At 57.2% G+C, this 12,718-nt stretch overlaps 1 protein-coding gene across 1 annotated transcript in view; it reads right to left on the bottom strand.

The window, feature by feature from the left end:
- Positions 1-12,481, bottom strand: part of CNTN2 (contactin 2) — a 31,036-nt gene extending 18,555 nt beyond the window's left edge. Inside the window, exons 1-2 of the mRNA XM_031438736.2 lie at positions 12,182-12,481; positions 3,115-3,275 (exon numbers count right to left, since the gene is read on the bottom strand). Coding sequence (XP_031294596.1) covers positions 3,115-3,184 — 70 coding nt within the window. The 5' untranslated portion in view covers positions 3,185-3,275; positions 12,182-12,481. The remainder of the gene's footprint in view (positions 1-3,114; positions 3,276-12,181) is intronic.
- Positions 12,482-12,718: the final 237 nt, after the last annotated feature.

Here is a 12,718-nt window from a genome sequence, read left to right as displayed (position 1 = left end):
AAATGGCATCCCCCACGCCCCTCCCCACCACCCATCACTCGCCCTCACTGCCGCCCCAGGCCTCGGAGATGGCGGCGGGCAGCATCATCTCGGCTGGAGAGCCCAGCTTAATCCCAAGTTAATGATGGTGGTGGAGGGTAGGGACCCTGCCCCAGCTGGGACTGCTGGGAGGGGAGGGGAAGGAGGGGTAGCGGAGGCAGCCAGGCTGCTGGGAACAACCTCGCATAATAGCAGCTTCCAGTAACTCTGTCTGGACGGTGGTGAGGTGGGGGTGGGGGTGGGGGTGGCTGAGTGGGCCCGGGGCAGAGTGATGCTTTACGATAGGCTTTCTTCTTGAAAAAGCTTTCTCCCTTGCACTCAGCCATACACACACCCTCACCCCAATATCCACATATGCACACTTTCCACACCTCCCTGTACACACACGCATTCACACACGCATAGATCACGCATACTGCTTTAAGCTACTCCAGCAGCCAGATACGCACATTTATAGACGCACCCCACTCCCGAGCACATGCGGCTACAGGTGCCCCTGTGCACTTTATTTATACATGCCCCTGCATGCATACTAATTAACATAGGTGCTGTTTATTAAGTGCTTCCTCTTTATCAGACACCACACTCCGTATTTCCTCCTCATAACCTCTGGAGAAGACAGGTACTGCCGTTTCTCATTTGGCTAATGTGAAAACGGACACTTAGAAATAACTTGCCCCAAATCACTCAGCAAGAAGGAGCAGATGTAGGCATCCGGACTCTGGCCAGCCTCGCCCCCATAGCCGGGGTCCTGAACCACGGTGCTCGGGTTTCTTGACCTCCGTTTCCCATCGGAACCATCAGAGATACTGTTCCGTCCCAGAGGTACTGAATCAGAATCTCTAGGAGTGAGACCCAGGAATCTAGACTTTGAAAGGGCCTCATGGGCGTTCTGAAGGGCAGCTGGGGTGGAGAGCCATGGCACTGCGCTGTAAGGCCTTCTGTCCACACTCTTCATCCCCCACAAACGTAGCACACCCCCCATGCAGTAACTCACTCATATCTCCACCCTCTCAAACATCCACAGACACACCCTCACCCCACAGCTCCCTCTGAAGCTACACACACATCCACCTACACATGCACTCACACACACACACACACACACACACACACACAGACACACACAGACACACCCACTCCCAGGCAAAGCCGCCCACTGTGTGCTGACCTTGTCTGACATCCTCTCTGATTCTCTCCTGATACCCTGTCCTGGCAACTCTGCGGCCCCAAACACAGGCATCAGGACCTTACAGAGGAAGGGGACTGGGGACATGAGAGCGTGGAGGGGAATCCGTGCTGCCTTTCCTTGCACTGGGGTGCAGGAGTCCAAAGCCGCATCCCTGGGTGGGTGAGCAAAGACAGCCAAGAACTGAGGCCCCTTCCTAGGGGGTGGGAACAGTGATGAGATGTTCCACTCCTGTCTCTGCAGCTCTTGGAGGTGGCAGACCAGGTCTCGTCTCTCTCGGCCTTCCTGCCTCTCTGGGTCTAAGGACCCTGGAGGCTGCCTGTACTGCTTGCCTCAGATGGTGGGGTCCCAGCACTGTTGTCCCTGAGGGTGGGGAGGGGAGAGGAACCCACGCGCCTCTCCTCCGCTCTCTCTGGGGCGGGTGTCTTCTGTTCCATGCAGTCCCATGCAGTCCCATGCAGTCTGGGCTCCCCATCCCACAGCTCATCTGGGCCTGGGGGGCCCTGGCATAGGGAGTGCGGTCTGGGGCTGGGGGTGCTGGGAGAGTCTCCCCACTCTCTGGGGCAGCCCTGTTTCCCAGCAGCCTCACTGATTTGGGTGCAGGACTGGGAGGCAGTTAAGGCTTACTGAGAATAACTGAAAGTGTGCCAGTGAGTCCTTCCCTGGTGAGACAAAGAGTTGAAAATCTGCTGGTTGCAGCCTGGCGGGGGGTGGGGAGTGGGGTGGCCAGGACTCCAGGACAGCAGAGCATGGGGATTCTTTCTCTCGTGGAGAAAAGAAAAGTCTATGGATCTGGGCTGGAGGTCAGGGCCGAGAGGCCAAGCAGTCGTCCCAGCAGGCCCCTCTGAGGGACGCCCCCCCAGCCCTGGGACAGGCTGGGACTCCGGCACCTCCTCCCCGGTGCTCTCCCAGAGCCCAGCCAGCCCGGGCCTCTCCGCCTGCACTGCTCCCTTTTCCGTGTCCTCCTTTTCCTTCTGCCAGCCCTCCTCCTCCCTCCTCCCACCTCGCAGCACCCTTGGCAGGAGAACCTTTGAGTCCCTCTTGCCTTTTTCCTGGGCCACCCCCTGCTCTGCCTCATCCCTTCCCACATCCTGTTCCACACCTGGTCCATCTGCCAAGGCCTCAGCGCTGCCCTGAGGAACCCTCCCAGAGTTGTGTGGTCAGGGAACTCCACAGCCGTGCTGTCCAACAGAAGTTTCTGTGATGATGGAAATACTTTATAATCTGTGCTATGAGCCCTTGAAACGAGGCCAGTGCAACTAAGAAACTAATTTTATGTTATTTTTTAAGCCCCAAATAATCCATTTTATTTATTCATTTTTTAATGGAGGTACTGGAGATTGAATCTAGGACCTCGTGCATGCTAAACGGGCTCCACCACTGAGCTATTACCCCCTGCCCCCTAATAAGCATTAATATCACTTTAATTTTTTTCCTCTTCTTTTTCTGAACTAGAGGTACTAGGGATTAAACCCAGGACCTTGTGCATGCTAAGCACACATTCAACCATTGACCTATACCCACTCCCAATAAATTTAAATTTAATCTTGCGGCTTTAGGAGTCTGCAAATCCGGGCTGATAGCGTGGAGATCTGGTTGTGCCACAGTCTTGCTGTGTGACCCAGAGCAAGCCACTCACCTTCTCTGGATCATGCTTTTTATTTGAAAAAAATCTACACTATGGCAAAGACCCATTTCCTCTCCTCCTAACCTCAAAGGGAAAGTAAGATCCACAAACAGGAAAATTTTACAAGGAAATGGCTTCAAAGTGAAATGCTAGACCAATGCAGAGTCAATTGTTTCCATAGCCCTCAATAACATAACAGCAATGACAGAATGCCGTAGTCAGCCCTGTGAGGCTTTAGAGCCCAGACAAACCTTCTTACCTGGAGTGGAGACAAGGGCCACAACGACCAGCATTAGCAAGTGTGACTGCCTCCGGGCGGGTGTCCCCATGGTGGGCGTTCCAGGCCGAGGTGGGGAGCAGAGGGGCGGAGAGGAGCCTCAGCCTAGCACAGGGAGAGTCTGGCTGGAGGCTGAGAAGGACCTAGAGAGGCAGAAAGACAGGGGCAGGTCTCTGAGCTGAGGAGCGCCCCTCCCAGCTCCAGGCACATCTGGGCAGGCGATGCTTTTACCTCAGCCCAGGGAGAGGCCGGAATCGCCCTCACCCTCCCCAGGACCCCAGGGGAAGGGGCTTGGCTATTACCGAGGAGCTCTTTCCAGGGCTGAGTGCCTCCTGCTGGCCCCCTGGGAGTCTGGCTCTGCCTGGCACCCCCACCCCACCTCCCCTGCAGCCAGCAGGGTGTTGCTCAGGAAATAGAAGCAGTGACTAATTGGGAGGCAAGAAGCCCCGGCCTGCTCACCCGGTAACAGCTCTCAGCATAGGGCCAGAAGAGGGCAGGTCCTCTGCCTGGATCTGGGGAACTAGTAACATCTCCTAGCAATTGGGGCCCACTCTCCCCTGCCCCTCCCCGACGGCTGCCTGGGTAGGGGGGTCATAAGCCCCTCTGGAAGCTGCGTCAAGTCTCTGGGGACCAGCCTTGTTTTTTTTTAGCAGTGAAGGCGAGTTTCACTGAGTCACCACACCCTTTCACCAGGACACCAGGTAAGGCACTTACGTACTGGGCGTGATGGACCCATAACCTTGGCCCACTTAGCAAGGCTCCCCAACCAGATGGCCTAATGGGTCCAGATGGCTTTCTGGGCTGAAAAAGTTAACCCAGTTCCCAAAGGATCCTCCCTCTTGCTGAGATGAGCAGAGACTTGGTTAAATCTTGGAGCTCTGGAGAATCTGCTCCCTGGGGGGGGGGGCACCGAGAGCAAGTCAGAGCCCCCCTCCATCAGCTTGAGAGATTGGGGCTTCTTCCTGGGTGAGGAGAGGGGAGGGCCAGCCTTCCACCTACTCCTCATCTCCGGGAAGACATACCCAGTTTGGGGCGAGGGGAGTGTGGAATCTCAGGGCCTGCTTTTTGGTTATCAGGGTGAGTGTGGGTCACTGGACTCCTATGGGATCCTGTTGGAGTGGCCAGAGGGAGCCAGATAACCCTGCTGCAGATTCTGCTTCTCTGTCTGGCTACCTGCTTTGCAGAATCCTAAGAGCAGAAGGAGGGAGACTAAGGATGAAAGAGAGAGCCTGGCTGGGGGCACCTCCACTAACCGGCTCCAAGACCCATTCCATCTTCGTGTCTCGGCATCCCCATCTGTAAAATGGGTGCTAAGATTTCTTTTGAGACTGTGACGCTCCCAGAGAGTGCAGGATGGCCGAGGGCCCGAGAATGCTGTCCCCCGGATGGGAGTGGGGAGGTGGGGACAGCAGGGGACTTAAGGCTGCAGAGGACTTAAGAGTCTGCCACTGGGGCCAGTGCAGGGTCTGAAGACCAGTGCAAGCTCAGGATCTCTCTGTCTCACTGTGGGTCCTATTCCCTGGGAAAGAAAGGGCTTCCAAGTCCTTTTGAACCTCAACACTGATTGTCACCACAGCTGGCATCTCAAGGAGCTGGTGGGGGAAAGGGTAGGGGGAGCAGTGGCCCAGGGCCTGTCAGGGAGGATGTAGGCTGAGAAGCTGGGTGTTCCAGTGGGAGTCAGGGGAGCGATGTTTAAACAGATGGCAGTCCCTCTCCAGCCCCACCTTCAGCCTCATGCCTCCCTGTGTCCTCTGCACCGCCACCTGCCCCTCCCTATCCTTGCCACTTTCAGTTCCAGACTTAGACCCAGAAATTCAGCACTTCCAGCTCTTCTGACGCTCCCCCAGCACCCCCGTCTCAGGACCTTGGCTCACACGACTCCATTCCCAGGTAGTGCCCTTCCTGGGACAGGCACATGCACCCTCAAGGTCCCCTTCACATCTCGCCCCAACCAGGAAGCCCTAAGATGCACCCCCACACACAGAGAATTCAGCTCTGTTCTTGATGGCGCCCTGGTGCCCTGCCAGCACAGGCGCGCCCATCAGAAGGTTGTGAGCCCCCCAAGGGGGAGACTGTCTCTTTCATCCTGGTATCACCTTGTGTAGCAAAGTGCCTGGCATAGAACGGGTGTCACTTGTGTGTCGCATTTAACTGCTTGAGAACAGCTATGATCATATGTCTCCATGTCACACTCTCACATACTCAGTCTTCAGTGCTCCCCAAGGGCAACCCCAGGGCGTGCATGCATGCGCATGCACACACACACACACACACACACACACTCTGTGTCTTACTCTCACATCTTCTCCTACACTTTTACACACACCCGCACGCACATCCTCTCTCAATCACACACTCCTTCTCTCCTACACACACCTTCACTCATTCCCTCTCGCTAGGGTTGGCAGAGTGCTTAGTCGTGGGACAGTCTAGAAGCAGGGCCCCGAATGGTGCACAAGTGCAGGGAGCTGTTCTTAGCACAGGGAGACCCAGGGGTACTGGGAACAACCACAGGCTTTGGAATGGATGGACAGGAGTTGGTGACGTTAGTTTCATCTCCTAACAACACTGGGAACTTGGACAAGTTATCTCCCCTGACGGAACCTCAGTTTTCTCATCTGTAAAGTGGGGATCATAACACTTTCTTTACAGAGCTGTTCTAAGTGTTCGACGAGGTATGGAGTGCCCTGCAGTGTAAGTCTTGGGGCTATTTGGACTTGCCTTAGGGTAGTGGTGGAGATGGGGGCGTGGAAAAAGGGTGGGGCCCCGGACTCCTTCCCTACTTCAACCGGAGCTCCACTTGCTTTATCTGCTGGACTTCCCTCCAAGTTTCCACAGCTCTGAACAGTTTGAAAATGTCCCCTTGGTGCAGGGGTGACTCCTCGCAGAGTCTGGCACAGAGACGGCACTCAGTCATCATTTGCTTCCTGACTTTTGTCTGCCTGCCAGTCCTGGGAGCTCAGCGATGGGGGAAGGGAGTGGGCAAAGCAGAGACAGAGGCGAGGGGACCTGTGGCCGGGGCAGGAGACTCGGGGACAGGAGTCTGGGGCCACCCACCAGCAGTGCTGGAGAGAGTGGGGTGGGTGTGCGCGTGTACGTGTGTACGCGTGTATGTGATGTTTGTGTGTATCCTGTCTGTGTGTCTCTGTGTATGTGCACATGTCTGCATATGGGTGTATCTGGTGTGTGTGTGTGTCTGTGCCCCTGCCCAGCACAGGGTGTAAGGGCCCAGCCTTGCCTTGTTTCTCCAGGATCCACCAGGAGCCCTGCACCTGGGGCCATTTACCTCCACCCCACAGCGGTCAGAATTATCCGTTGTCTCTTTTACCATAGGTGATTAGCATACATCGTGGAGAATGTAATCCCACTGCTCATCCTAACTTCAGTTTAATCCAGAATTTTATCAGTCACCTCTGGACTCAAAGGCCCTGGGCCCACCCACCCAGGACTGAGACCAGCAGCCTCAGAGGAGACATGGTGGGGAAGGGGCTGGGGTCCAGAAGCACTGGGTGTTGTCCTTGGGGGGCAGTAGAGACTGATCAGCCCAATCAGATGGGCACTGAGTCCCACCGTGTGCCAAGGCCTTGTGTGTGAACATCCTCCCCCCCAACACACACACACACACACAGCACATGGGTTGAAGGTTGGAGCTTACTGTCTCCCTGAAGACACCCAAGCTTGCCTTGGATCTACTTCCTTTGCACTACTTATCACCAAGTGCCAAGCCTTGTGCTGAGCACTGGGGAGAGGGCATTAACTCCCAGCTGAGTGCAGCCAGAGGCTGTGCTCACAAGCCGCATGGGCCAGTCGTCTCCCCATACCATCTGTCCAGTGACACATTCTAGAATGCCCAGGATGGAGGAGGGCCTTTTGTCAGGAGCAAGGCTGGAGTGGAGCTATGCCAGGCCCAGAGCTGGCCCCGTGAACCCTGAGCCAGCCGAGCCTGGCCCCGGCCAGCTGCCCCGGTGCAGGGCTGCAGGCACTGGCTGGCACGGGCGGGCACAGGCTGTCACCACTTGGGGCTGGTCCTGGGAGAACATGGGGGTTCGTAGGCTGGTTGGGGTTCAGGGGCACCAGAAGGAGCTGGCTGAACTGCTGAGCCCAGGAGACAAAGGGGCTGGGGGACAGCTGGGGGTTGGAAGGCTGTGAGCTGAACTCCAGCACACAGTGGGGTTTGCTGGGCTGAGGACCCCGGCACGGAGCCAGCCAGAAAATGAAAGACACGTTCCACCCAAGTGCTTCCACTTGGGATACCCAGCTCCTGGCCTGAACCTGCCTCTCCTTCTCCCTGGACGATGGAGGTTTGAGCATTGAAGGATTTGGCAGCTTTCAGATGGGTGGTGATGAGAAAAGGAGTTTGGATCCCAGTTGAGGGCAGAGACTAAATGACTTATTATAAGCTGACAGGAGCCCCTCAGCACCGCCCCCACCCCCCTGCAGCACAGCACACGCTGGACGGGGTGGCCTCTCCTGCTGACAGGCCCGGGACTTACTTGTAGAGTAACCCCAGTTATTATGTTCATTACTTAACCTCTCTGAGCCTCAGTCTCCCATCTGCAAAATGGGGATGATAAGGGTAGTACCCACCTCCTGGGACTCGTGTGAGGTCAACCCTATTCCTCGCCCACAGTAAAGTAAGTGCTTGGGAAAGATGAGACCTTATGGCTGAGAGTCCTCTCGGCCCTCGGGCATGGGCCCGGCACACAGGGACACATACCTGTGTCCCAGACACTGTGTCTGGCATGGTCACATTTGGGCTGCACTCACGGGTGTCTAGGACGCTGAGGGTCTCCCTGAGCAGGTGCCTCTGTCTCTTAGCCCCCACAGGTCTGGTGCGCCTGAGTAAGCGCCAGCAGGCGTGCCGTTCTAGGCGAGGGCACAAGGACACACAGAGTCACACCCAGATACGGTGTGTTCAGGAGAGCACCTGGCCCAGACACACACGTGGGCTCTCCCAAGCAGGTAGTCCTCCTCAATCACCCCGACCAGCTGCCCATGGGGTCTGAGATGGGAGGGGGACGCTGCTTACCAAAGGCACTGTCACCTACACTGTCTTCCAGGAAGGTCTGAACCATCCCAGTGCCACCCTGGGAGGACAGGGGTCTGCAGTGGCCTGGTGGGGCCATGTGCTGGGGGTGGGGGACGGAGCTGGCAGGAACAGACTGTAGTTGGGAAGCCTCAGTGCGGGAGGCTGGTGCCCTGAGTTGGAGGAGGTCCTTTAGGCATATTTGGGTGGAATTGGGACCTTCTCAGTCCTCGGGGGGGGGGGGGGCAGGGACTGGATGGTGACAGGGCAACGTTGCAGCTGGGTCTCTCCCCAGCCACCTCTGTTTTCTCCCTCCCTTCCCACCCCTTGGTTTTCTCTGCAAGCTCTTTGTATTTGCAGCTGGCTCCCTGAGGCCCTAGCCCTGCCCCTGCTGTGCCCCCTGGGGAAAGCTGTGTCCCCCAGGCTGGTGGATTTGCCTGCGCTCTTAGCGCTGGACTTGGGGGAGTCTGGCCCTTGATCTGTGGTCTGGAGTCTCTGGCCCTCCTGTCCCCACCCTCTCCACTGTAGAGACCCCTCAAAGTGGGGAGCAGACAGAAGAGGAAAGCCTTGCATTCTCCTGGGAAGACCCAGGGGTTGGGGCAAGTAGCACCCAGACTCAGTTTCCCTACTTGCCTGCCTGTAGGGTGTTGGGGGGGGCAGAACGAGCGAGGGCTTTGAGAGGAGGGCTCTGTTTCAGACATCAGGAGTAGGAGCAACTGTTTCAACTTGGTTTGGAAGAACCACATCAGGGAGAAATTAGTGGAATAATTTTGCATGTCCCCCCATCTCTGCTGAGAGGTGATTCCCCCAATTCCTGCATAAGCTGGTTCAGAGCCAAGCCTGGTCGAGGTGGGTTTGAACCTACTCCTTTCCTCAGGCTAGTGTATGTTCTGGGGCTAATTAACTGCACCTCTTGGGCTGCGCTGCAGGAGGGCCACCCTTCAGCCAGAGCCAGGGTGGGGGAGCGTTTTGGTCTGTGAGGTCGGCAGACATTGAGAGGATGCGGGCTGGGGCTGGAGAGACCAGCAGGTTTCTTCTGGATGGGTGCCCTGAGTGTGGGGTGGGGCGGATCAGACAGATGCTGAGGTGCGGTTGGATCTGCGTGTGTCCTGGGGTAGAGTGTGTTCAGTTCGGGGTGAGAACATCACACACCTTTGCTTTTGTTTGCATCCTCTTTGGGTAAACAAGGAAACACGGGCTCATTTTGTAGCAAGAGAAGTCATTAAACCCATGGAAGGATTTCTTTACTCTAGGATGGTTACCATCAGGGCATAGAACCCATGGAAACTCCCATGAATGTTCCAAGTTACCAAAGCCCTGGTGGTGGGTGGGGGTTCATCTAGATTAGGATGGTCCAGAACGGTGAGAGGTGACCAACATGCAAAGAAGACGGACCTGCCTCCACCTGTACCATTTGTAAGAGGGTAATCTGAGGCTGGAAGAAACTGACAGGGTGATCCAGCCCAACCTCTGCCTCCAGGCAGGTCAGTCTCTGAGCTCGGACCAGACTCCAGTTCTCCACCCTCTCAAAGAGTCATTGGAAAGAAGGTTGCCTCACCTCCTCATGGTTCATCTTCCTGGTGAGGAAGTGTCTCCTGCAGTCTAACTTCAATCCCACCTGCTTCACTGGCATATCCTTTGCTCTGGTTCTTCCTTCTCTGTGTATCAACCATCTCTTGCTCAACCCTCAACCCCGTGGTTAGGCTTAAAGGTGTCTTTGTGGTAAGCTTTCTTGCAAACATTTGTCCTGAGGAAAAGTTGGGGTGGTGGACGTAGAGCACAATGCATTCTCCAAACCATCCCAAATGTATTTCTTCCCTGACAGCCTTAGAGGCAGAGGGGACACCTGTGAGGCACCCCCTTCTGTGTACTCGCTCCTGAGGGGTAAGTCTGGTCAGTCAGTCAGAGACCATGTGTGCACAAGCATCCCGTGAGCACACTTCCTCAGAGGCCCTGTCTCTGTGTGTCTCTGTTTGAACAACTGCTGGCAGAGAAGATGCTGGAATGGAATTGCACAAAGAGTGAAATCTAGCAGGGGGAACGGTGTGGGGTAGGCGGAGGGGTGCATTCATCCAGGAAGGGAGGGCGAGGGGAGAACCTGGCCGGGTGGGGAGTAGAAAGTGGGCGGGAAATAAGAGCCAGCAGGAGACTCCTCCCCTAGGGCATGTCCTCTGCTCCCCTCTCTGCTCATGGTGAGCCCCGGAAGGACAGATGGACCTTGGGTGACTGATGCCATGGGCTCAGGGGCCCTTCCCTGTCTGCCTCACCTACCATCTCCCTCACCTCCCGTCTCCCTCTTGCTGGCTGGGGCTCCTGAGAGATCCCACCAGGAATTAGGAAGAACTTTTGACGTTAGGGCAGAAGACTTGCTTGAGTGGTCCTGCAGCCTGGCTAGAAAAGGTTAACTGGGAGGGTACCCTGGGGAAGGGCTTGGATGCTGCCTCTTCTCAGGGCAGAACTCCCTCCTCCCAAGGCCAGAAGCACCATCTCCCTGCCCCGTCCCCAGCCTCTCCCACAGGTGGCCCACCCTTTGCTGCCCTTGATCTCTGGTGGGGGGCAAGTGTGGTCCCTCTGAGAGCAACTGGGAGGTGGAGACTCAGAGGCTAAGTGGACTGACGGGCTCTCTGGCCAGGAGGTTGGAGGAAGAGACTGAGACTGCTGCCCAGAATGAGATCAGATCACCAAATCTCCTGGGTTATTTGGGCTCTTCCTCTTCCTGCTTCCCTTTGAGCAGAAGAAAAAGAATGCTAGCTGGTCTGCGAAGAGAGTTTGGGGGCCTGGGGAGCCAGGCTGAAAGGAAAGGGTGGTAAAAGTCTGACCAATTCCAGGCTGGGCGTGGGGCAGGGGAGAGTTAAGGGCAGGTGTCTTGGGGGCTGGAAAATCCATCCTTCTCCAGGCAGGGGTCCTGGACATGCACAGCCCACCCTATCCTGGTCTGTCTAGATTCCCAAACCTCCAAACAACCTGGACTGACAGCTTTTCCTTCTGGGACGCAGGCTCAGCCCCCAGTGGTCTGCGGATGAGGGGTCCCTGGCTTTGTTCCCGTGTAAGGCCGGGACTCTCCTTCCACAGGCATCTAACCACTCTCCTTTCTCATCTAACCACTTCCTTGCTTCCCAGACCTGGGAACCCCTCCTGGAGAAGATGATGGGAATTCAGCTCTGATGCTGGCTGGGCTGCTCTCCCCACCTCTGGCTATTATGTAAGCCAAGGTGATGAACAGAAGGATGCCCTCTCTTTCTAGACCCTAAATGGTGCCCCTCCCCACCCCCAGCCCAGCCCATTTCCTCCCTGGAAAGCCAAACTTCTGCAAATCCTTCTCTCCCACCAGTGAGGATGAGGGGGAGGGATATGAGGAGAAGATAAGATTGGGGAGGGCAGAAGGGATGTGCCTTGCCTCAGTTTCTTCTCCCTAAGTCCCCGCTCCTGGACAGGCCTTTGCCCAAACTTGTGCTCCAGTTTCTCCCCTCTCTCTCACAGTCTTCCCCTCTGTCGAACAGAAGCAAGACTTTGCAAAGAGGTCACCCTGCAGAAGCGGACGCAGGGCAACCTCCAGTCTGGGCAGTCAGGCTCAGTTCCATCCAGGGACTTCTAGGGGTAGGTCAAGGTCTGGGGCCTGGCCTTATGGACTGTCAGGCCCTGGGACGGGCAGGTGGGTGGAGGGGTCACAGGGCAGGCCCTCTAGCTGCTGCCCTCTCTGACAGTTGTTGCTACCAGCCTGTGGCTGGCTGGAATTCTTGGACACACCGCTGGGGTCTAGCTTCCCTGCCAGCCTCGGCCTGCCAGGGCCCTGCAAGATGCCACCCATGTAGACAGGGTGACAGGGCGGAGGGGCTCTCTGGCACTGGCAGCCCCGTGAGGCTGGGGTGAGAAGTCAGACTGGCCCTGCCAGCCAGCTGGGTTCCAGCCCTGCCCCTGCCCTGCCCCTCCCAACTTGCAAGGGAACTGAGCGCGGAGCCCCTGCCCACAGCAGCGCCCTGGGAAGCCCCCCAGCCAGAGAAGACAAAAGCCGTTGGCACCTACCTGGGGTGGAGGAAGGGTGTTGGCCGGGGCAGGGGAACGCTGCTCCAGGCGGGGACGGGGACCCAGCCCGGCCGCCAGCCCCTGCGCTGTCCTCCTCTCCTCCCTGCTCGCCTCAGCCGCTCGCTGCTGTCCTGGTGCGGCCGCCGCGGTGGTGGCGGTGGCGGTGGCGGGTGAGGGCGCGCGTATGTGTGTGTGTGCGCGTGTGTGTGTGCGCGCCGGAGCCACTGCAGCATCTCTGCATCAAGATGTGCTCCTCCCTCTCCCAGGCTCCGCTCACTGGCTGGCTCCGGTCCTCAGCCAACGCTCGAGGGCCCTGGAGACGGCTTCCTTCTGCCCCCCCTCCCACCCCTTTCCTGTCCCCACCCTCCCGGCTTTACCTCATTTGCTGTCATTTAAGGCCCCGGGGAGCGAGCCAGGGCGCCCGCGTCTTCCATAATGCATGGGCAGCTCTGCCCCGCTCCCCGGGCTGTATGGCCTGCCGGCGCCCACCTCCCCTACCCAGCCCAGAGCTGAAGGGGCTAGAGAGGGGTGCGGTGA

The sequence above is a fragment of the Camelus dromedarius genome, chromosome 21, assembly GCF_036321535.1.
Source record: "Camelus dromedarius isolate mCamDro1 chromosome 21, mCamDro1.pat, whole genome shotgun sequence".
NCBI lineage: Eukaryota > Metazoa > Chordata > Mammalia > Artiodactyla > Camelidae > Camelus > Camelus dromedarius.
The sequence above is the reverse complement of the archived record's forward strand: the minus strand, read 5'-3'. Positions and strand labels throughout refer to the sequence as shown.